Source organism: Pecten maximus, chromosome 8, assembly GCF_902652985.1.
Source record: "Pecten maximus chromosome 8, xPecMax1.1, whole genome shotgun sequence".
In the NCBI taxonomy this organism is placed as follows: domain Eukaryota; kingdom Metazoa; phylum Mollusca; class Bivalvia; order Pectinida; family Pectinidae; genus Pecten; species Pecten maximus.
In genome coordinates, this window is record NC_047022.1 from 27,425,578 (window position 1) to 27,452,898 (window position 27,321).

At 36.0% G+C, this 27,321-nt stretch overlaps 2 protein-coding genes across 2 annotated transcripts; both read right to left on the minus strand.

Moving 5' to 3' along the window:
- LOC117333040 (cartilage matrix protein-like) lies at positions 1 to 12,609 on the minus strand. The gene is made up of 7 exons (XM_033892156.1): positions 12,436 to 12,609; positions 10,704 to 10,926; positions 10,373 to 10,504; positions 9,800 to 9,826; positions 3,611 to 4,041; positions 3,218 to 3,340; positions 1 to 1,861 (listed from the first exon to the last, which is right to left on the minus strand). Exons 1-5 carry the CDS (start codon positions 12,472 to 12,474, stop codon positions 3,647 to 3,649), a joined length of 816 nt encoding a protein of 271 aa, XP_033748047.1. The 5' UTR covers positions 12,475 to 12,609; the 3' UTR covers positions 1 to 1,861; positions 3,218 to 3,340; positions 3,611 to 3,646.
- On the minus strand, positions 12,536 to 26,972 carry LOC117333041 (cartilage matrix protein-like). Its single transcript, XM_033892158.1, has 6 exons — positions 26,679 to 26,972; positions 16,549 to 16,564; positions 14,545 to 15,162; positions 14,295 to 14,330; positions 13,889 to 13,925; positions 12,536 to 12,647 (listed from the first exon to the last, which is right to left on the minus strand). The coding sequence occupies exons 1-6, from the start codon at positions 26,715 to 26,717 to the stop codon at positions 12,635 to 12,637; spliced, it is 759 nt and encodes a 252-aa protein (XP_033748049.1). The 5' UTR covers positions 26,718 to 26,972; the 3' UTR covers positions 12,536 to 12,634.
- Positions 26,973 to 27,321: the final 349 nt, after the last annotated feature.

Below are 27,321 nucleotides of genomic sequence, written 5' to 3' on the forward strand. Positions count from 1 at the left end.
TCTTACTACATGTTTATTCTTTGTATTTTTAAAGCATGTCTACAGAGTATTGTAACTACATATTAATTTTTCTTATCACGTGCTGTTTCAAATAGTTTTCGGAAACAAACGGTCCTATTCGCTTTGATTTTTATCTTTATTCTCCGTGTAAATGGGTCTTTTAATATGTTCCTCTCGTTCCATCAATGTTCAGTTGTTCTCTACAATATGTCAATACTTGTTATAACTGTAGTCGTGTTACTATTTTCGCTGCTCTCCAATATCAGTGTATGTCCAACGATTATTTGATAATCATCAGTAAATACCCAGATGGATAACGAATTCCGTATATTGAGAAATCAACTCTTTCACTAATAAAATTAAGCCTTTATTTCTATACATTTAACTATTGTTCGTTAAAATTATATAAACGGAAAAGAAGGACGATGCTTGACTGGTGGCAGTAGCCAGATTACTATACAAAATAGAAATAAAAAATGTACAAGCATAGCAAGCATATTAAAGGGACAAATAATGTGGTTCAAATATAATTGATTAGTAACATAAATGGATCGCAGTAATTGGCGGAGGTCAGTGTATATAGGGACCAAGGAACCAATGATTTCCCATAGACGGTAATGTTAACGTTTACCACTGTCCTGCTTAAATGGAGTTTTCAACACTGGTCCAGTACGTAGCTATAGTTTTTAAGTATGTCATCTCGGAAACCTCTAAATAGAATGATTTTTTTTTTTTACCAATTTGAACTTTTTTTATATGGGGGCCACCATCTTGTATTGAATTCAGCACCAAAAATTCATCTAAATTTACAACAAAATACACACGTACTTTACTCCCCCTGACCAAAACAGGCTAGCAAAAAAAATAACTTTTTTTCTATATATTTTACATCTACATGTATTGCCCAACCCACATATTAAAACTTTGGAAACTTCTCTCACCTAATGTCAATGACTGTTTGCATTTAAAGATTACCCAAGTCAATATTTTGATTTTCAGATTTTATCGTTAAATATGGAAGTTTTTGAGACAAACTCACTGATAGAGTACTGCGACTCATACGGAAATGCATTCGAAAGTCTCCTTCGCTATACTTTGGGACAATTTCGGAGGCATAATCAACAACACAGGCGTGTGTTTCCTTAAAAATATGCTTTACGGCAATGATATCCAAAAGTCTTCTGTTTTTACTCAGTTCTTCTACAAGAACATTTGAAGTATCGTCACTTTCTGCTATTTCGTTTATAAGTATTAAGTTCAACGGTGAAAAGTCAGCCATGATTGTTTGATGTCAAGCACTTAGAACCGTTGTAGAAGTGACTTAAGCGCTAGAAAATCGGCTGAGCGACTTGCAACGCACCCCTAGATATCCAATCAGTAGGCCCCGATGCATTCACCTTCCTATTAAATCTGCCCAAACGGGGAAAACCCACAATCTATTTTTGATTTGGTTCTGTGGTCCCTATAACACATAAAACAGAGTATTTATAACGGCTTACACTCTCAATACAAAGTTGTAAAGTATATGGGTCACTGTTCAGTGGTGCCAGTGTTCTGTGATAAGATAGTAATAGGTCGATTAACACAAACACTAGTCATTTCTGATTTCCATAAAATCATCAGCCACCTCTTCGTAGAATGTCGATCAGCGTCTCTATCTCCTCTCTTCTCTCGTTATCCATTCCTCTCTCCTGTGCTATCTCCCTCATCATCTCGTTTTCCATTTCTCTCTCTTGTTCTCTCTCTCTCATTCTCTCGTTTAACATGTCTCTCTCCTGTTCTATCTCTCTCATTGTCTCGATATCCATTTCTCTCTCCTGTTCCAACTCCTTGGATTCAAAGTCGGATTTCTTCTTCCCTTCTGCAATGTAGAAAAAGTACATCATTGTAGGAGAGGTCAGCGATGTCGGAATGGTAAGAAGTTTTACACTTATCTTTAAAAAAGATAAACGGCATAGTTTTAATGCTAGTGATTATAATGTAAATCTGCTGTTGAAATAAATTAACGAACTAATACATTTCAGCACGGTTAACAAAATTATATCGGTTTAAATCATATTTGATGATAATAAGACTGCATTTGAATAAGGAATATAATTTTATTAATGTGTCATTTGAAAAGATACACCCACTTATTCAGCTTGCATTTAATCGTAACTTTGTTTCGTTTTTAACTGCACATTTACATTTTGCATCTACCGCTACATTGACCAATCACATACTTCATCTTGACCAGTAACGCCACCTGTCGCGTAATACCCGGGGCCAAAAGAATATGATACGGCTATGCCGAAAAACCCAACAGAAATATGCGATTGTTTGTGATTATCCGTTTGCTCCACATTGCCACTATATAACCAATGAGCGCGGGTTATTCGATTTGTCTGCCATCCTGTGAACCATATAGGATCCGAAGTTTATTGCGTATATAAATATTATTGATATATATATATGTTATTTACGATTTACGAGTTGATATAATCTCAGATAGGAAAACGTTTGAATACGATTCTTCATATCACAGGGGAAAAAATAAAACAATTTTTCGATGACTAATTACCCTATACGTCACATATCGCTGTCAGTTGGAAACATTATCTTAGGAACATAATGGTGATATTCGCCTGACGTTTGGAGGGGAACAAAGTCGATAATACTTTCATTCATATTTTGTTCATGCCTCGAATGATTTTAAAAAGAAGTTTAAGTTTTAAAATCCTCTTATTTAAAAAAGACGTCCATGTTAAAATCACAAATGGGGTGCACTACAAATCAACACTATCAAACAATTAAACACGTGAGTATCTAAAAGTTTATTATTATCCCTATTATACAGCAAAACATAGCAGGTAAACTTACATTTTTTGTTATGTTCTGATTTGTTAAGCTTTAATGTGGGAGACGATTTTTAGTCAATCGGATATGTCTCAGACAGGGGGCAGAACGAACTATTCCTCGAAGTGGTGATTGTTCAACTAAAAAACCAAACGTGAGGCTTTGCCAAGAGAGATATTAACAAGAAATATATTCGGTAAGAAAGGAAAATATAAGATCCCATTCAGTCCCCTCTTACGATCATACAAGGATGGAAGGAGGTACGATTCTTACGTCCTTACTGCCAGGCATGGTCAAGTGGGGTAGGCAGTCTGTAGAGGGATTTTGACAGAAGTCAACAACAACAATCTAACTTTCAAACAAATAATTAAACATATAGTACCTTTGCAAACACTGGTAGTCAGCACTCTGAGAATGGAGTCCAGCTCGGAGAAATCATCAACCATGTAATAGTTATCCGCGGCAATGTCTTCCAGCTGGTCTGACCCGACTTTCTTCCCAACTCCTGCAAAAAAAGTACCCTGACAATGAAGGTGCTGTGGTAACGTAGTAAGCTAGATAGTCGGACATAGCTTCACTTACTTTTAATACTCAGATAATCACGGACTCGGGTGTAAATAATGCATAACCCTCAGACATTTTACTAATGCGTTTTAAAACCAACGAAGTAATAAGTAAACAATTAAAAAAATGAAATATCTCAGAGATTTTCCCTTCCTATATTTAACTCCTTTATATATTCTTAGATTAAAACAGACACACTACAACTATTTACCTATTGCAAACATATGTATTCCTTTTTTCTTTCGCTTCAGCTGCCATCCTCGTGTGTCTTGGTTATTCCCTGTGGATATCCGCCGGTGATTACAATCCCTATCCTCGGAACATCTTTTCGTTCAAGTGAATCCGAGAAAATCTGATTAGTCATCATTTGTATGGCAAGGTCAGTATTCCTTTGTCCTGATGTGAATCGGACATTTGAGAGACCCTGTTCGACTTCCGCTGGTTTCGTGTACGAATCGAGATTGAACTCAATCTTTGGTGCATCAGCGAACGTTATGAGACCAACGCGGGTGTTGTCAGAACCAATGTCAAAATTACTGACAACTTTGTCGATGAAATCGATGAGTTCATCGAAGTTCGATTGCCCGATATCGGCAGATGAGTCCAGGATAAAGGCAACATCTGCGACCTGCTGCCTGCAAACTGACATAAAATAATGTCAAATTAAAACGTAATATGTATGTTTCTACAGCCATATACAAAATAAACTTTCCCTTTGTTACTATGAGACATGAGACATGGGAAAATATATATCACTGACTGTACGTATATCACTGACTTCGTATATCATTGACTGTACGTATATCACTGTATGTATATCACTGACTGTACGTATATCACTGACTGTACGTATATCACTAACTGTACATATATCACTGACTGTACGTACATCGCTGACTGTACGTATATCACTAACGGTACGTATATCACTGACTGTACGTATATCACTGACTGTACGTATATTACTGACTTCGTATATCATTGACTGTACGTATATCACTGTACGTATATCACTGACTGTACGTATATCACTAACTGTACGTATATCATTGACTACGTATATCACTGACTGTACGTATATCACTGACTACGTATATCACTGACTGTACGTATATCACTGATCACGTATATCACAGACCACGTATATCACTAACTGTACGTATATCACTGACTGTACGTATATCACTGACTACGTATATCACTGACTGTACGTATATCACTGACCACGTATATCACAGACCACGTATATCACTAACTGTACGTATATCACTGACTGTACGTATATCACTGACTGTACGTATATCACTGACTATGTATATCACTGACTCTACGTATATCGCTGACTGTACGTATATCACTGACTGTACGTATATCACTGACTGTACGTATATCACTGACTGTACGTATATCACTAACTGTACGTATATCATTGACTGTACGTATATCACTGACTGTACGTATATCACTGACTGTACGTATATCACTAACTGTACGTATATCACTGACTGTACGTATATTACTGACTGTACGTATATCACTAACTGTACGTATATCACTGACCACGTATATCACTGACCACGTATATCACTGACTACGTATATCACTGACTGTACGTATATCATTGACTGTACGTATATCACTGACTGTACGTATATCACTGACTGTACGTATATCATTGACTGTACGTATATCACTGACTGTACGTATATCATTGACTGTACGTATATCATTGACTGTACGTATATCACTGACTGTACGTATATCACTGACTGTACGTATATCACTGACTGTACGTATATCATTGACTGTACGTATATCGCTGACTGTACGTATATCACTGTACGTATATCACTGACTGTACGTATATCACTGAATGTACGTATATCACTGACTGTACGTATATCACTGACTGTACGTATATCATTGACTGTACGTATATCACTGTACGTATATCACTGACTGTACGTATATCACTAACTGTACGTATATTACTGACTGTACGTATATCACTAACTGTACGTATATCACTGACTACGTATATCACTGACTGTACGTATATCACTGACTACGTATATCACTGACTGTACGTATATCACTGACCACGTATATCACAGACCACGTATATCACTAACTGTACGTATATCACTGACTTCGTATATCACTGACTGTACGTATATCACTGTATGTATATCACTGACTGTACGTATATCACTAACTGTACGTATATCACTGACTACGTATATCACTGACTGTACGTATATCACTGACTACGTATATCACTGACTGTACGTATATCACTAACTGTACGTATATCACTAACTGTACGTATATCACTGACTGTACGTATATCACTGACTGTACGTATATCACTAACTGTACGTATATCACTGACTGTACGTATATCACTAACTGTACGTATATCACTAACTGTACGTATATCACTGACTGTCCGTATATCACTAACTGTACGTACAAATAAATGTATATCACTGACCACGTATATCACTGACCACGTATATCACTGACTACGTATATCACTGACTGTACGTATATCACTGACTGTACGTATATCACTGACTGTACGTATATCACTAACTGTACGTATATCACTAACTGTACGTATATCACTGACTGTACGTATATCACTGACTGTACGTATATCACTAACTGTACGTATATCACTGACTGTACGTATATCACTAACTGTACGTATATCACTGACTACGTATATCACTGACTGTACGTATATCACTAACTGTACGTATATCACTAACTGTACGTATATCACTGACTGTACGTATATCACTGACTGTACGTATATCACTGACTGTACGTATATCACTAACTGTACGTATATCACTGACCACGTATATCACTGACCACGTATATCACTGACTACGTATATCACTGACTGTACGTATATCACTGACTGTACGTATATCACTGACTGTACGTATATCACTGACTGTACGTATATCACTGACTGTACGTATATCACTAACTGTACGTATATCACTGACTGTACGTATATCACTGACTGTACGTATATCACTAACTGTACGTATATCACTGACTGTACGTATATCACTAACTGTACGTATATCACTGTACGTATATCACTGACTATGTATATCACTGACTGTACGTATATCACTGACTGTACGTATATCACTGACTGTACGTATATCACTAACTGTACGTATATCACTGACTGTACGTATATCACTGACTGTACGTATATCACTAACTGTACGTATATCACTGACCACGTATATCACTGACTACGTATATCACTGACTGTACGTATATCACTGTACGTATATCACTGTACGTATATCACTGACTGTACGTATATCACTGACTGTACGTATATCACTGACCACGTATATCACTGACTACGTATATCACTGACTGTACGTATATCATTGACTACGTATATCACTAACTGTACGTATATCACTGACTACGTATATCACTGACTGTACGTATATCACTGACTGTACGTATATCACTGACTGTTCGTATATCACTGACTGTACGTATATCACTGACTACGTATATCACTGACTGTACGTATATCACTGACTGTACGTATATCACTGACTACGTATATCACTGACTGTACGTATATCATTGACTGTACGTATATCACTGACTGTACGTATATTACTGACTTCGTATATCATTGACTGTACGTATATCACTGTACGTATATCACTGACTGTACGTATATCACTGACTGTGCGTATATCACTGACTGTGCGTATATCACTGACTGTACGTATATCACTGACTGTACGTATATCACTGACTACGTATATCACTGGCTGTACGTATATCATTGACTGTACGTATATCACTGACTGTACGTATATTACTGACTTCGTATATCATTGACTGTACGTATATCACTGTACGTATATCACTGACTGTACGTATATCACTGACTGTGCGTATATCACTGACTGTGCGTATATCACTGACTGTACGTATATCACTGACTGTACGTATATCACTGACCACGTATATCACTGACTGTACGTATATCACTAACTGTACGTATATCACTAACTGTACGTATATCACTAACTGTACGTATATCACTAACTGTACGTATATCACTGACTGTACGTATATCACTGACTGTACGTATATCACTGACTACGTATATCACCGACTGTACGTATATCACTAACTGTACGTATATCGCTGACTGTACGTATATCACTGACTGTACGTATATCACTAACTGTACGTATATCACTGACTATGTATATCACTGACTGTACGTATATCACTGACTATGTATAGCACTGACTGTACGTATATCACTAACTGTACGTATATCACTAACTGTACGTATATCACTGACTGTACGTATATCACTAACTGTACGTATATCACTAGCTGTACGTATATCACTAACTGTACGTATATCACTGACTTCGTATATCACTAGCTGTACGTATATCAGTGACTGTACGTATATCACTGACTGTACGTATATCACTGACTGTACGTATATCACTAACTGTACGTATATCACTAGCTGTACGTATATCACTGACTGTACGTATATCACTGACTTCGTATATCACTAGCTGTACGTATATCAGTGACTGTACGTATATCACTGACTGTACGTATATCACTGACTGTACGTATATCACTGACTGTACGTATATCACTGACTTCGTATATCACTAACTGTACGTATATCAGTGACTGTACGTATATCACTGACTGTACGTATATCACTAGCTGTACGTATATCACTAACTGTACGTACATCACTAACTGTACGTATATCAGTGACTGTACGTATATCACTGACTGTACGTATATCACTGTACGTATATCACTAACTGTACGTATATCACTGACTGTACGTATATCACTAACTGTACGTATATCACTGACTGTACGTATATCACTAACTGTACGTATATCATTGACTGTACGTATATCACTGACTGTACGTATAGCACTGACTACGTATATCACTAACTGTACGTATATCACTGACTGTACGTATATCATTGACTGTACGTATATCACTGACTGTACGTATATCACTGTACGTATATCACTGACTGTACGTATATCATTAACTGTATGTATATCACTGACTGTACGTATATCACTGACTGTACGTATATCACTAACTGTACGTATACCACTGACTGTACGTATATCACTGACTGTACGAATATCACTGGCTGTACGTATATCATTGACTGTACGTATATCACTGACTATTCGTATATCACTAACTGTACGTATATCACTAACTGTATGTATATCACTTACTGTACGTATATCACTGACTGTACGTATATCACTATATCACCGATAGTATGTTACGTATATCGACAATAATACCTAAAAGCTAAAATCTCCACAACAACTTTTGGGAGCTTAACAGTGTTGCCATTTCCCCCCTCTGGTATTGTTTTCTTATACAGCAGTTTTTCCAAGGGCACTAGCTGTTGCTATGGCATTAGCTGTTTCTAGGGCATTAGCTGTTGCTTGAACTAGTACACACGCCATAATGTACATTTATGTCTAAACTTCGCTTTAAAAAGACTATGATTTCCGTTCCTTTCTGCGACCTAATAGGTCTCGAAATGTGAAAAGTATACACAACTATGTGTATACCCGGTGAATTGTAGATTAGCCTCTGTAGTCGATGGAGACGCTAAAACGATTATATATATATCCTTTTCCATGACAACAATACATCTACACTTCATCTCGATTTCCTCATTACATTTTTCAATTCTAGAACTACTCTAGACAACGCGAACCTTCGGCGCATCCGTCCAGATTAAGTGTCACGGGTGCTGTCAACTGGCTGAGACATAGGGTCTACTGCGTTCAGCTTGACGTTAGGCTGTTGAGCTTACAGGAAGGACTAGCTTGCGGATTATTAGTATAATGTGACTTGGTGGAGAGGGGTGTAAAATGAGCCCTACAAACATTAACTCCTTCTGAGGTTACACATATCATTTGTAGATATTTTGATTTCGTGAATTTTGAAACGAATTTTGTTTGTTACTACGTCTGAAAGTTACAATAAGTAATTCAAAACATCTTAGATTATTGTTCAAAGTGAAAGAACTAGCATCATAATAATAAGATTTAAATATCAATAGAGAGTTTGATAAAGTAATATGTATCAAATTCAATGCATCACGCTCTTCTCCTTATGTCCTATGGAACACAGGAACAGACATTTTAGTAGTAGAACTAAGGAAGCTGAAGTTGCATCACACATCTGCCTTGTCATTCTAGGTATCCTCAGTCTAATGACTAATGTCAAATGTCCCGTGTTTCAGGGAATATAAGATATTTAGAACATAAAATTAAGAGTTAACTATTAATATGTGGTCATACTTACTTTCCTCCATGCTTTCCGTTGGTTTTTCTGCATTAGAAAAAACAAGGATTATAAATCATAGATACATGTAACTATGATAAGTCGAATACCAAAGGGTGCATTTGCAACGGAAATTCAATTAGAACATGTGATCCGTACAAATTTATATCAAATTAACTAAACAAAAGAAACGCCTAACAATGCATCATCACATTAGATATAAGCCATCATACTGAAGGGAACTGCCGTGTTATCTTCCAATACCTACTTTTAGTTTGAATATTGATTATGGAGTTTGGGAATAACGGAGGAACAAAAGTATTATTTTAAAAAGAAAATGAAAGAGAGGCACACACTGGAAGAACAATCTGCCATATGGAATGCTGATTATGTTCCTAGACGATAGATATTTTATTTAGAACATGAAGAGGTGACTTAAGCAGAGCAAATGAGCTAATGAAGTCTCCTCTTTTCTTAATTGTACAAGTTAATACTGGAACCAAACAGTCACCTAAAACACGCCTCACTAGTGGGATATAAACCTGACATTTTAGAGTGATAATTTTGTTTTTAGAATATCAGTTTACTGCTCACCTTTACAGACCCTGTAGGCTAAAAGTCTCTTGATTGTTTCAAGAGCATCAAGAGTGTCAACAGTGAAGACGAATTCTGAACTCGGGTCGGATGCCAGGATGTCGAGCTCGGGTCTATACACGGCTCCGACACCTACAATGTATTAACTGTATAACTCATGTTATGACCTTTGGATCAGCATTGCTAGTAATAAAAATGATTTATTGTTTTAATGATGACACACTTTTTACGTGGGGAAGCCAAGAAGCAATGTCTTACCAATATTTATCAAAGAGAATACATAGGGAATACAATGATAGCGTCGTACAGGCATACATAATAAAACTCTAACCGATAGCAAACATGTAAATCCCCTTGCTAATAACTTGAGCTGCTTGTTTACGAGTCTTGTATGGGTCGGTAGAGTTCCCGTCCGTGACGATTATCCCAACCTGTGCCACGCCTTTCCGAGCTCCATTTCTGACTGTGAAACCTTCATCCAGGAGCAGTGTGAGAGCCTTGTCGGTGTAGGTGTTTCCTCCATTCCATTTTGTCTTGTTTACGGCGGTTTTAACCTGAAATTATTTTTTAATTAGAAGATAAAGAAGTATACCTTTCCACTAATTATATTCATGACCATTGTGCGCAGGGTCGAATCAATTTAACATTCTCTATATCTTTAAACTTTTATTCCAAAACTGATAAATAACCATTGAATTATGACCACCAAACTTTGCGTTTAAGCATAAGTAATAACGACGTACTTAAAGATTGCTCCATTTTTGTTCCCCGTTGTTATCTTTTGTTCTTCTGGATTGTCTAAATAGCTAAAGTTGTGAAATAACTCGAAGTAATGAAATGAAAATATATTTCCCCGATTCATTGTTTGTCCAACTTTCAAAATATAGTATTTTCTCGATCTGACACATCGAGTATGCGTACAGTATAAGATGGTTAGCTATTAAATCTGAGATAAAGTTGTTGCTTTTATTTGTTACTTATACTGTGAGTTACTTTGCAAACATTTGATTTAACGCAAAGCTCATAAGAAGAACGGGAACGAAAATGAGCGTAATTACGTGATAACTTCCATATACTTAAAAAAAAAAAAAACGCTCCTTTTTATACAGCAAAATAGTACAGGAAGGTTCAATGTTCAAACTTTGAAAAAAAAACTAAGCCCCACCCCCACCCCCCTCCCAAAAGAAAAAAAAACATCGATTAATATCAATAAAAATATGGTAATTTATTTAACAAAAGAGGCAAGTTTTATTTGAATGGCTGAAACTGGACACTACAAAACTAACCGACCCACTCGTACTTCCTTAACACTTTTCATGCGAGATAACCTCTACAACTGTGATATATTACCCCACCGTCATCCTTAATTGTGGACCGGTTTACCTCTACAACTGTGATATATTACCCTACCTCATCCTTAATTGTGGACCGGTTTACCTGTACAACTGTGATATATTACCCCACCTCATCCTTAATTGAGGGCCGGTTTACCTGTACAACTGTGATATATTACCCCCACCTCATCCTTAATTGTGGACCGGTTTACCTGTACAACTGTGATATATTACCCCTACCTCATCCTTAATTGAGGGCCGGTTTACCTATACAACTGTGATATATTACCCCTACCTCATCCTTAATTGTGGACCGGTTTACCTGTACAACTGTGATATATTACCCTACCTCATCCTTAATTGTGGACCGGTTTACCTGTACAACTGTGATATATTACCCCACCTCATCCTTAATTGTGGACCGGTTTACCTGTACAACCGTGATATATTACCCTACCTCATCCTTAATTGAGGGCCGGTTTACCTGTACAACTGTGATATATTACCCCCACCTTATCCTTAATTCAGGGCCGGTTTACCTGTACAACTGTGATATATTACCCTACCTCATCCTTAATTGAGGGCCGGTTTACCTGTACAACTGTGATATATTACCCCCACCTCATCCTTAATTCAGGGCCGGTTTACCTGTACAACTGTGATATATTACCCCACCTCATCCTTAATTGAGGGCCGGTTTACCTGTACAACTGTGATATATTACCCTACCTCATCCTTAGTGGTGAAATCGTCGAGTTTGAAGCGCATGGAGGCATTGCTACTGAAGGTTATGAGCCCAACATGGGTGAGATCGTCTCCTACGTCTAGATAATCGACGACCTGCTTTACGAAGGACAGTTCTAACTGGAAGTTCTTGGGTGTATGGATGCTACTTGACTCGTCAAGTATGAAGAAAATGTCGGCTGGCTTACCCTGACATACTGTTGAAAAATTGTGTAACGAATAATCAGATATACTAAAATGTATATAGATGTACTTAAGATTCTAGCATAATTGAATCAGTATAAATAAGTGACATAATTATTACATTATTGAATACTTTAATATAGTGTGCATAGTCACGAGTGCAAGCTTATGTTTATCACGAAATTCGTATTTATGAGAATATAAATAAAAATTCTTTAGAATAATTAATACAGGCGAATTTCGGACAGTATGCTTTTCTCTTAAGAAAAAATCGTGCGACGTCAGATAGTTATCGTGATGTCACGAATAATCTATGACGTCAGGGTAGTGCTTTACACGTGTGTCTTACAAGATTGATGATTGATGAGTCCATCATATGTTAGATATGTGGGATAAGGAAATTCTACCCTCGGGAGAATTTCACTATCCCGAAGACCTACCATATGATGGACTATTTTTCTCACACCTTTTTAGTAAAATAGATGGAGAAATCGATCCAATATGGCAAAACTATAAAACCATTTATATATTTGGAAAGATAACAAAACGATATCGTATCTTCTGTTGAACATGAAACATAAGATGAATGTCAAAATGTCAAGTTAACAACAAATATAAATTAATGTTTGTCAGAGGCGATCAGCTTTCCGGAAACGGCCGACTGATTTTGGACAGCACGCCATATTCCTCCATATATGCTTTCTTGCACAACGAAAACATATCTAGTCTTCCGCTGTAAAAAAGAAATTCTCGACAAAATGTAACAATATGACTGAATGTATTCAGTTTAAAAAGATCAATGTTCAGGTCTTAGGTTGGAATGTTTTCAATGTTTCTTAACCCACTGTGCCTTGAAAATAGGAATTCCTTCAGCAACATCATGTACGATAGAGTTTTTCTCCTTCACAACTGGCCTCTGAAACTGTTGAGCCATCTTGATACACTAATCTGTTTACATATGTCAAGCAGACGACTGTAAGAGTTACCCCCCTTCTTACATAAAAATCAGTCCCGGACCTTAGGTCACTCGGTGCGCCTATGTGGAATATCGCTATCAAACATAGGTATTCCACATGGGACTAAAAGAATCTTACATGGGTCTGTTCCGTGGACAGGGATATCTCAACCCGAGTGCAAGAGTTTGGCCGCGTGCTGGCCAGCTGAACTCTTACACGAGGGTTGAGATATCATTGTTCGCGGAACAGACCCATGTTAGGTAGAACAGGCAAATCGTATTGTAAACTGTGCTATTTACCTTCTTTTGGGATCCTCTCCTTGTGGTATAGTTGGCGCTGTAAGTGAAACGTATATATATCAAATTTAAATTGATGCATTTAAATGACAAAACTGTAACAAAAATGACACAAACTTTCATTATTGTAGACTATATCGTTTGTAAAACTTCTCGAATAAATAAAGAACAATAATTTGGTGTGTTTGAGAACGTATCACATTCATTGATAACTGGATTAAACTACAGGTTTTACTGTGCTGCTTCTTTGATTTCAGTATAATGTAGGATATGTAGTCTAGTAACTGGAAATGAATTTAAGTTTAATAAACATGAGTATTATTGAAAGGGAGATCTAAGTGGTGCTTGAGATTAGAAAGATGGACATAATACTGACGTATTTGTAAATATCGGGAGAAGTAATACTTACTAGTTGTTGGAGCTATTGGGGCTGGTATATTGACGACTTAAACGAAAAGGCAAAAAACATCCATCAACATCGCACAGATACATTGTTAAAGAAAGATAGGCAATAGCACAGCTCTGTAAAAACAGTATTTAACAAAGTATTACGTTAGGACATGAGATGTAGCAGCAGACTGCATTACATCATTGATTATAATTATCCACCAATGATGAAGCCATATTTAATGCAAGTATTGAATAGATAAGTGACTTACGACTACAAACTCTGTTGAACAGGGCCTTTTTCACTCCTTCTTTGTCAAGCTCACTGTAGTTGGCAACTGTGATGACAAACTTGTCGTCAGGGTCTGTAGCTATTCCGTTGAGTTCAGCCATATTCACCTTAGGTCCGATTCCAATAGCAAACAGGGTTATGTTGTCGTTCCTTGCTGACTTAGCTTCTTCTTGCGTTTTTGCCTTACCCTGGTTGGATGAAAGCCCGTCAATTCTCCCGGGGTTGGTTGTCCCGTCTGTCAGGATAATCCCCACGTGCTCGGCATCGTCACGTGCACCATTATTAGAAGCAAATAGGAAGTCACGCATTCGTTCGATAGCCTTGTACGTCCTAGTGGCTAGGCCTGCGCGATATCGAATATCATCAACGTCTTCAATGACACTCGCTTGGTCAGCATTTGTGTTGAATTTGAATTCGTCATACACGTAGGAGTTAAAAGAAACTGCAGCAAATTGGACATCCTTAGGACCAACGTCAAAGTATCTGACTAAATTTTCTATGAACGCCTTCTGAATTTTGAAATCTGACTCGTGTATACTGCTTGAGCTGTCAACAACAAAGGCGATGTCTGCATAGCATTTCTTATCTATGTCAACACCTGTAAAAATAATCAGATGAAGAACACGTTGATTCAGTGATCAAAACGTCTAAATAAAAGGTTTCAAGGATAGCAAAGAGTATCTTACATGGGAGTGTAATTGCTTGATTAAGTATATGACTAATTCCCAGCTCTGACGATCTCATGTGACGGGAGTTACATACCTCGATTTATGAATAGAAAAGCATTTCAGTCTTCGGGTTTTGTGATGTCGCTAATATAATGACGTCATAAATGCATTGTAACACTATTTTAAATTATGGTTCCGAAATACGAAGTTCTCATAAAGCGTCTGACGTTGAAAAACTACATACTTCATCCTGTAAACAATTACTTGGTGTACGTAAAAATACTTGTAATGCTATGGTTTATTTAGAACTTGGTAGATATCCATTGACATTGTTAAGGAAATTAAGAATTTTCAAGTATTTGATAAAGATAGTAAATACTGATAATTGTATTTTAAGATCATGTTATAAAGACATGTTGGGGAATAACGATAAATGGGTGTTGAATATCAAAAATGAATTATATAGAATAGGCCTAGGCTATACAGAAAATATTGACAATATCTTTTACATCTTAATTAAAGATAGACTTTTAGATGTTTACAGACAAGATTGCATAGAACAAATTAGAACATGGTAAAAGGGTCTTGTTATAATGTCTTTTTATTCTAAAATATCCATACTTTTCTGATATACGTAAGAAGTTTTTGAAAAGTTAAAATTATAAAAAGCAAAGCATTTTTAAATTGATATAGTTATTTAACGGACAAAACACAAAAGAATTAAAAAAAATTGGCCAAATATACTAAAGAGAAAATAATTTCATTAACTTAGTTATGCTCTTCGAGTATATTGTCTCTTAAACGTATTTATTAATCTGTGATGTTGTCAATGTTATGTAAATGTGTACATTTTTGTATAACAATGTATGTGTATGATAGTGATGAGTCGGAAGACTCAAAGTTAATAAAGAACTAGAACTGTTCAATTGGTTTTTCATCACGGCATGCAAAACATCCAATACGAGCAACATCTGTACACTTGATAGTGGGAATTCCGCAGGTTAGCTTTATATGGAATTGTGAAATATTATATCATAATTGTAGACTGTAGTTTTGGTTTATCACGTATTTACGTAACTGGTCTGAAAAACATTCACCTCGGCAGATGTCCGTTCATCTCAGCCGAGGTTTCGGTGATTATTATTCAGACTAAGTGCGTAAATCAGGGAAACATCTCACCAGTCAATAACTTATTGTACAATGACACGGACCTAAATAACTCAAATTACAATAAAAACAAAACTAGATTCACTTAATTCGGTTTTCATATAGCTTCGTAACTTAATGTATAATTTAACCAGTAAAAATGTACTTACCAACGGTTGATTTGATCTGAAATATAAATAAATACAGCATTGTTATGACTATAGAATTATTTTTTTATCCAACATAAAATTATAATAATTGATGAACAATCAAAAAACGGCGTCGGGGAAATATTTCACGTCAATTCAAATCGTATAAACAATTCATTAAAGATTATATCTTTAAGATAATCAGGTAATTATCTTTGAAACAGATAAAGGGGTCTACGAATGCAATACGTTAATGATCATACGGGAGCATGTTTATTCCCAAGTTTAAATCACTTCATGCGTTTTAATGTACCGAAGTCAATATTGAAACCCTGTGTCTCAAAATCAGTTTTACCCTTTAAAGCTTAGAAGATTGCTTGTGCACGAGAACAGGGTGAGAAAAACAGGGAATATCGACAACAGTAATTCATAATCAAGATTGCTTGTGCACGAGAACAGGGTGAGAAAAACAGGGAATATCGACAACAGTAATTCATAATCAAGATTGCTTGTGCACGAGAACAGGGTGAGAAAAACAGGGAATATCGACAACAGTAATTCATAATCAAGATTGCTTGTGCACGAGAACAGGGTGAGAAAAACAGGGAATATCGACAACAGTAATTCATAATCAACAAAGCGAGAAAATAAGACCGGAAGTGACGGAGGGAAAGTGCCCTGTGTTTCATCGTGTTTGATTTGTAGTAACCCTGTCTGCAGCCTGTCGATATATTTCACAGCTATCGATAAGTGATAATTTACTGCTAATATTGAACTGAACACGACGCAACTTCACAGACCGAGGTAGACATTTATAAAATTGGTACAGTTCTCTACTTGACGTTCAGTTTTGAGTTTGAAGGTATAGGATGTCCTGGTGAGCCGTGTCGTACCGCTGCCTTTTACGACATTGCTTCTGCGGGAAAGTTATCTTTGACGGCCTGACATGTTCGTAATGAAGTTATGCCTGAATTGCAGTTGCACTACCGTGCTGAAAAATCAGACATTACAACTGAATATTACCTCATCGAACCAAAATAAATTATTTTACAAATATAATGTATATTTGTCTTTTATTGGTACTTAAGCTGTCTACATTTCGTGCAGTTTCATTTACATCCATTCTCACGTTTTGTTTACATGGGCACACGTGTTTGTGCCATGTGGTGATCTCATTTATGTGACTGTGTGCAGGTGTAAGTCCATGTTTGCTTGTAAGGTTTGATATGGTGTTTTTTTTATATTCTTAGCTATTACCTAGTTTGCATGCTACTCTAACATAAATAATCGAGGTAAACAAGTTATGATTGGGGTGTATCATCACATTGGTGTGTAAGAGTATTAGTAGAGTATACTATCTGTATAAAGTAGGGACAAAAGAGTAATAGAGTATTAGTAGGAATATGATATCTGTTTAATGTAGGGATGTAAGTGTATCGGTTATTTATTTATTTTATAATTACGGCCTTATCGGTAGGAGTATACTGTCTTTATAGTGTCGGGTGTAAGAGTATCAATAGGGTATAATAATTTCATAGTGTATGGTGTAAGAGTATTAATAGGGTATAATAATTTCCTAGTGTCGGGTGTAATAGTATCAATAGGGTATAATAATTTCCTAGTGTCGGGTGTAAGAGTATCAATAGGGTATAATAATTTCCTAGTGTCGGGTGTAAGAGTATCAATAGGGTATAATAATTTCATAGTGTCGGGTGTAAGAGTATCAATAGGGTATAATAATTTCATAGTGTCGGGTGTAAGAGTATAAATAGGGTATAGTAATTTCATAGTGTCGGGTGTAAGAGTATCAATAGGGTATAATAATTTCATAGTGTCGGGTGTAAGAGTATCAATAGGGTATAATAATTTCATAGTGTCGGGTGTAAGAGTATTAATAGGGTATAATAATTTCAAAGTGTCGGGTGTAAGAGTATTAATAGGGTATAGTAATTTCATAGTGTCGGGTGTAAGAGTATCAATAGGGTATAATAATTTCATAGTGTCGGGTGTAAGAGTATCAATAGGGTATACTAATTTCATAGTGTCGGGTGTAAGAGTATCAATAGGGTATAATAATTTCATAGTGTCGGGTGTAAGAGTATTAATAGGGTATAATAATTTCATAGTGTCGGGTGTAAGAGTATTAATAGGATATAATAATTTCATAGTGTCGGGTGTAAGAGTATCAATAGGGTATAATAATTTCATAGTGTCGGGTGTAAGAGTATCAATAGGGTATAATAATTTCATAGTGTCGGGTGTAAGAGTATCAATAGGGTATAGTAATTTCATAGTGTCGGGTGTAAGAGTATCAATAGGGTATAATAATTTCATAGTGTCCGGTGTAAGAGTATTAATAGGATATAATAATTTCATAATGTCGGGTGTAAGAGTATCAATAGGGTATAATAATTTCATAGTGTCCGGTGTAAGAGTATCAATAGGGTATAATAATTTCATAGTGTCCGGTGTAAGAGTATCAATAGGGTATACTAAGGCCATAGTGTCGGGTGTAAGAGTATCAATAGGATATAATAATTTCATAGTGTCGGGTGTAAGAGTATCAATAGGGTATAATAATGCCATAGTGTCGGGTGTAAGATTATCAATAGGGTATAATAATTTCATAGTGTCCGGTGTAAGAGTATTAATAGGATATAATAATTTCATAATGTCGGGTGTAAGAGTATCAATAGGGTATAATAATTTCATAGTGTCGGGTGTAAGAGTATCAATAGGGTATAATAATTTCATAGTGTCGGGTGTAAGAGTATCAATAGGGTATAATAATTTCATAATGTCGGGTGTAAGAGTATGAATAGGGTATAATAATTTCATAGTGTCGGGTGTAAGAGTATCAATAGGGTATAATAATTTCATAATGTCGGGTGTAAGAGTATGAATAGGGTATAATAATGCCATAGTGTCGGGTGTAAGAGTATCAATAGGGTATAGTAATTTCATAGTGTCGGGTGTAAGAGTATCAATAGGGTATAGTAATTTCATAGTGTCGGGTGTAAGAGTATCAATAGGGTATAATAATTTCATAGTGTCGGGTGTAAGAGTATCAATAGGGTATAATAATTTCATAGTGTCGGGTGTAAGAGTATCAATAGGGTATAATAATTTCATAGTGTCGGGTGTATGAGTATCAATAGGGTATACTAATTTCAGTGTCGGGTGTAAGAGTATCAATAGGGTATAATAATGCCATAGTGTCGGGTGTAAGAGTATCAATAGGGTATAATAATTTCATAGTGTCGGTTGTAATAGTATCTATATGGTATAGTAATTTCATAGTGTCGGGTGTAAGAGTATCAATAGGGTATAATAATTTCATAGTGTCGGTTGTAATAGTATCTATATGGTATAATAATTTCATAGTGTCAGGTGTAATAGTATCTATAGGGTATAATAATTTCATAGTGTCGGGTGTAAGAGTATCAATAGGGTATAATAATTTCATAGTGTCGGGTGTAAGAGTAGCAATAGGGTATAATAATGCCATAGTGTCGGGTGTAAGAGTATCAATATGGTATAATAATTTCATAGTGTCGGGTGTAAGAGTATTAATAGGGTATAATAATTTCATAGTGTCGGGTGTATGAGTATCAATAGGGTATAGTAATTTCATAGTGTCGGGTGTATGAGTATCAATAGGGTATAATAATTTCATAGTGTCGGGTGTAAGAGTATCAATAGGGTATACTAATTTCATAGTGTCGGGTGTAAGAGTATCAATAGGGTATAATAATTCCATAGTGTCGGGTGTAAGGGTATTAATAAGGTATACTAATTTCAAAGTGTCAGGGTGTAAGAATGTTTTAATAGGTATGCTATATTTATAGTGTCGTGAGGTGCGAGTATTAGTAGTAATATATTTTTTTTAACGTCGGGGTGTAAAAGCGTAAGTTTTGGAATAATTTTTAAGCATTGATGTCATCTATTTTAGTTTCTTCGGGGGATGAAACAACATTAACGCTTATAATTAATTTTTGAAAATGATTTTCTAATTTAAAACATGTTTTATGTACAATTTTACTGGTTTTAAATGGGATTCTTTTTCTTAAATCAATACGCAACGTCAATTGTCGTATTGTGACGTCACATTTTTCGCGCCATTCTCGGAATTTCTTTCATAGAAGTATTTACCATGAAAACAAAGAAAACTTAATTATCTTGATATGGTCGTGGTGTAAGATTTATTTATAGTAGGGATATATAACATCTGTATAGGATCGGGTGTATACTTTTCATCTCTATGATTCTCTGCTCTATGTATTATACGTAATCTTGTAAAACATCAACATAGACACCTTGAACTACATCAGTGTATACTTCAGGTGAGGTATTTTTAAATGTTAAGCCAAGCCTGTTCCTCTCACTTTCCCGAGACAGTGGTATAACACACATCTAAAACTACATTATTATGCATCTCACACACAATGATATGCAAAACATTTTAAAGATCATAGTATCAAGTACGTGCTGGGATTATAAAATAGCTTGTTTTCTTCATTTCGCTTATTACTATTTAAGCTAAAATCCGGTGGAAACCATGTATATAACGACCGTTTCCTTCATGTGTGGCAGCCGTCTTGATAAACATATGAATGTCTCATTGATACTGTTTCCTTACATGAAAACATTGATTGTATACGTAACGTACAGATAATAATTTATTGTGTACGTGCAAATGGTATTAATTAGGTACTGATATGTATTAATAGTTACAGACGGGTATTAATTGCAGGGGAAGGCATTGTGTACATATATAATTTCACTGTATCTATTTGTATACATAAAGGTGTGCATCAATCGTGTACATGACCGGTTCATCTGACATAGGATCAGAAATGTGTTTTATGATTAAATTGATTAAATTGATATACAGGTTCATGTATTGCAAAGCAAGTCACGAAGCAATGTCTTTTTGATGTTTCTTAACAAATGTATGATGTTTCAGAAATCGGTCCATGAACGAAATGAAAACATGTACCCGGACAAACAACTTAATTTTAAAAGTAAAGTTAAATCTATTTTCAGTGATATACTTTACTCAAAGGAATACATTTCAGGTTTTTTTTTCACCTGTGGTTAGTTCATTTCAGTTACCCTTAATTACACATTTGCATTCTGTACCTGACAAATGCAGTTTGCGTTCAAATATTATTTTTGTGATGTTAAAATTTGCCATTATTGCTAATTTACAAACAAACTCATCTGTGACTATGGGAGACTATAATCGCGGTATCTTTAGAAGTACTGGGAGGGTTTTCTAAAGGTCGTGTGAAGGTTTCCCTTTGTCTCTAGTTGTTACTGGGAGGGTTTTCTAAAGGTCGTGTGAAGGTTTCCCTTTGTCTCTAGTTGTTACTGGGAGGGTTTTCTAAAGGTCGTGTGTAGGTTTCCCTTTGTCTCTAGTTGTTACTGGGAGGGGTTTCTAAAGGTCGTGTGTAGGTTTCCCTTTGTCTCTAGTTGTTACTGGGAGGGTTTTCTAAAGGTCGTGTGTAGGTTTCCCTTTGTCTCTAGTTGTTACTGGGAGGGTTTTCTAAAGGTCGTGTGTAGGTTTCCCTTTGTCTCTAGTTGTTACTGGGAGGGTTTTCTAAAGGTCGTGTGTAGGTTTCCCTTTGTCTCTAGTTGTTACTGGGAGGGTTTTCTAAAGGTCGTGTGTAGGTTTCCCTTTGTCTCTAGTTGTTACTGGGAGGGTTTTCTAAAGGTCGTGTGTAGGTTTCCCTTTGTCCCTAGTTGTTACTGGGAGGGTTTTCTAAAGGTCGTGTGTAGGTTTCCCGTTGTCTCTAGTTGTTTGAATTTGTGTCTGTTCCAAAAAAAATACAGACAGAGTTTGGTATTGCTATTTCAAATTCACAGAGAGTTCTTTGATATTTCTTAGACGTTTTATTCAGGTTCCCCTTCTTATCAATTCATTAAAGTAGAGAACATATCATAGAACCCATTACGATCTTTCAATGATGAGTGCCAAGATCCCTCTAGGTCATGTCGATGTAAAAAAGAAATAAGCCTACTCTGGAAAAAGCCGAATTGAGTTGTCACTTTAGTGTGTAATCATAATAAATGTAGTAGTAGTAATGGTTATAAATGACCAGCGGTAAGAGTGTTAGTAATTATAATAAGGATATTAAAATAATCGGAACGGGGTATACTGTACTTTTCATTGGAGAAAATCTATGATTCTCTAAAATACGCTTTTATGGAATAGTGTCAAACATCAATACACAAACATTTAGATTCATGAGTGTAAACTTTAGGTGTGTCAATCCGACACGTGCAATGCCATTGCCTTGTAATTCCCTCAGACAGCGGTAGACATCACGCAAATTTATATGTTGATATCCGAAAAGTTTTATTTATCATGGTACCAAGTGCGTGCTATGATTACATTATGGGTAACATCTTACTCAGTATGCTTCAGTGAGGTAGCACTATAAATCGGCAAAAATTCCGGCCTATCACAAGGAGACTTAACACGAACATACCGCAGCCTCCAAAAACACACTCATTAAATGACCTTAGCTGTTAATAGGACGTTAAACAAAATAAACCAAACCAATCCAAACCAAACTTATCTCTTACACTCAGTTACCCGGGGAAATCCATGAATAATAATGACCGTTTCCATTAGTAGGGACCGCCATCTTCATAAACGCGTTAATGTTTCGTTGCTATCAATTGTTAACGTAAATGAGGACTTTAATTAATTACTTACGTTACATAATTACTACCTGATTTTAATCATGTATGGATATGAACTTATTGTAAATTTATATCTATTGATTGAATACAATCAATGTACATACTTTACTCGTGTATGTAGATGATAGGTATTAATTACATATCCAAAGGTATATTCGTATCTTCTGATTAAATTTGTGTACAGGTATTGCCAACCAAGTCACGAAGCAATACCCTTTTGATGTTTGATGATTCAGAAATCTGTTCAAGAAATAAGAAAACATGTATCTGAACAAACAACTTGTTTTAAAAGGTTCTATCTATTTTCAAGGACATGCTGTATTCAACGGACTAAAGGTTTTGTTAACGCCGACACGGGTTTATACAGTGAATGATAATGAGCTTTCGTTAGGTATATACCATACGGTGCTGTGTAGGTACTGTTTAGTGGATATGACAATGCTACTAAGGCATGTATAATATAAACAAAAAATCAGAAAACATATGCCAATTATTGTTCTTTCCTTCGCCTCTTGTCCCCGACTTTTGATCGACCGACACCGATAGGCATTTACCGTAAATATTTAAATGTCCTACAGATTACCAAGGCATATAAAATATCAGCGGATATTCGGTTACGAAGAAATGAACTATGACATAAAGATGTGGCTTGGAAGTGATTTAAATACAAAATAAAAACAATCATCGTATTCAAGTTTATGATTACATTGACTGTATGAAATGATTTTGTTAACAAATACTTTGTAATAAATCGCGAAAATAGTGTTGAACTGATTGATAACGTGATGCAACAAAATCACACTGGACTTGACAGACGACATATTACTTGTCCATGGATGTTATCCTATTTATTCTTCCATACTTTGTCCGGTATCAAACGTTTGGCCAAATAAAGTATCAAATGCTAAATCGCGTGCTTTTACATTCTGTATAGTCACGAGATATAACCTCTGATGGCTACCTTCTTCGGCCCCATCTTTATGAACATAACATTAACTTTTCGTGGAATAAATTCATGTCTTGAAAGTCATTAGAAGAAGACGCTTCCTGGGACACATGATATGTCATTAGCAGAAGACATCCCTCAGGATACATTGTAATATCTACCATGCTCTTTGTATATTTCTATTGTCCCAGTGTATATTTGAATGTCGTTGGTAGAAGACACCCCTCATGACACATTGTAATATCTACCATTCTCTTTTTCTATTGTCCCAGCGTACATTTCTTTTGTACATACTCTGCCCTCGTTTTACTGATGTTCAGAAACTCTGTCTACTGTACACGGTGTTATTGGTCTGATATTGTAAGAGCGACAAGCTTTTACTGGTAACTGAACCCTTTGTAAACGGCCTAAGATAATTGGACTAGATATAAGACGGTATATCAATATGAGGTGTAGTTTAATATGCGACGGTCTCCAAAGAGGTCGCTACACGGAATATACTACTTGTCAGAAGGGCGAACGTCCACCCAGTTATAAAAATGTTAATTATTATCAAATTGAAACCAAATTGTCGTTTAACTTGGTTTGCGATCTCTTGTAATGTCATTTCTCCGGCTTAACTTACAGTTTATTTAATGCTTCGCGAGTTTTCTTTCGTCGTGGGATATACAGAAATCGGTGTCTGTTTCTGATCAGACGCTGATGTAATTCACATTTTTTAAACATCGCTAGAAGCTTCGACACCATAAATGGTCATGCTCGAATGCTTTTAACGAATTTAACGCCCACCGATATTAAGGCTATCCTCAAGGGGAAGAAACATTTCTTTTCATTCAGTTTACCTGTCTTATATATATGGTGGCCGATTTTGCAGTGTACTTTTGTCGCATGTCACATTGTCGCTGTTCACTTGGCGCTTTATCGCTCTTGATATGGTGCACTGTCGCTCTTTGCATGGCGCACTGTCAGCCGCACTTCGCTAGGGGCAAATGCCAAGGGAACCCCTTGTTGCCATGTGTACAGTAACAACATAAAACCTACTGTTCAATACTTTATTTGCTTTGTCTTACCATTTTCGTCAACTATTTATAAAATTTTTTAAAAAACTATCAGAAAATTCCGCCTGTTAAAAATTCACAATAAACTGGTTATTATAGCCTAATGTAACGGATGTTATATGCGCATGATGACAACTGTCTCTTAGCACTGAGTCAGTGGAAAATAAGGAAAAAATTTCAATATTGCAATATATTTACATTCAATATGCTTGAAAGCATTGGCGAAAATTGTATTACCACGGGTAACATTTTCCATCGTATTTAATAAACGCGATCCATGTAATAAATCCAATGTTGTTTCGGTCACCTTAATGTTCGAAACATAACCATCAATCCAAAAATCTCATAAAATAAATGTTGTAGATGAAAGTACATTTTGTTTGTTTGTTGTTACGACCGTGTCAATAACTGTCTGATACTTTGCCGCGGAAAACGGCTGTTCTTTCTCCCACGTCATGAGAACATGCATTTTTATTATTATTGGGTGTTTTAAAAGATGAAAATATAACAATGTAAATATTATGAATGAAATTTATTTTTTCAACATTCATGAGGTATTTCATGACGCAGTAAATTTAATTCCTTAAGAGAGTTCAATATTAAATGATATCATTGTAATATGTGTTGGAGTTTTTAATTCTTCTGATGTAGCCATGCTTGTGACACCTTAACAAATTGCGATTGTTTCTCTGATATTTGTTTACGTCCTTCTTGCCCAATAAGTCACTATAGACCAGGGAAATATGGAATGATAGGATAACTGATGGACCCTTTATTGACCATAACACTGACTGAGCGTACTAGTCCTCGCCGCCAATTGTAACACTGAACGTTAGATAGAGAGACGCCAAAACGATTGTGTAGTCTTTGGTTTGTATCGGCCATGTGACAGAAGCCTGAACCTTACTAAGTGTTGAACTATCAACTAAAGGATAGGGCAAGGCTTTATAGGAAGGAAATCAATGTTTTTCGTTAAGGAAATACGATAAAAACCCAAAATTATTCGCCTCAAAAACAAATCACGTAAAGGCGGTATCAGATACTTTCTAATGTCTGCGTTATAAAATAGTCGTTATAATGTTACGTTATCGGGAACTGCTACAGAAAGCAAACCATGCGTCTATCACTTAGTTATAAATATATACAAGTAAACAGTGACTAATTTAAAATATTGATAAATAATTTATGTTGATAGATAGATAATGTCGATAAATAATTAATGTCGATAAATAATTAATGTTGATAAATAAACAATGTTTTTCAATAAATAATTTTTGCAAAATGTAATAGACAAGAAGAGAAATCGGACAAATACAAATATAAAAAGGGACGTGAAATCATTAAAATACATGCATGCTTTTATGTATGAAGAACGAATGTGCTTGTAAATTAGAAAGTGTTGGGTGGCAGTTTAAATTTTACAATATGTTACTTACCGCCAGCAATGCTAGAACACCACACAACAGCCACTCCATGATGCTTCGCTGATACAGGTGACAAGTCCAGATTTAACAGCTGTATACTTTCTTTTATATCATTCGCATTCCTGTCTCGTCAGCAATTTCAAAATGAATCAGGTAAGCGGAAAGTTTTAGGCAGGTAAGCAGACAAAAATGCGTAAACAAATAAGCTAACTAACACGCTCTTGTGCGCTTTTCTAAATCTGGAATATTTTCGGATAAATGTTATATTTTCCGATGAACTTGCTTTCGTGCCCTCTATTTTTGGGACACGAAGGGGTCCAAAATAAATCTACAGCTCCCAATAATATTTGAGGTCTATGTTTTCCCGTCTAACTTCATTTGCAATGTCTCACATTTTGGTTGTTTGAGGATCTATTCAGGACAGACAAGTCCTGTAAGCTATATCTAAACTGAGACAAACCCAAGTCTATATAACACGTATTGGCAACTCTCGGTTTAAAGTGTAAACTGTATGCATGCTTGTTGGAGGCGCGAGGAGGCATACTATTTGTGGAAACCGGAGAAGACAAACGTTGGAAGGTGACACCATAGCTTTCCGGGGAATCGAACCCCGACCGCCTAGGTGAAAAACAGGTGTCACCACTGTGCCACACGA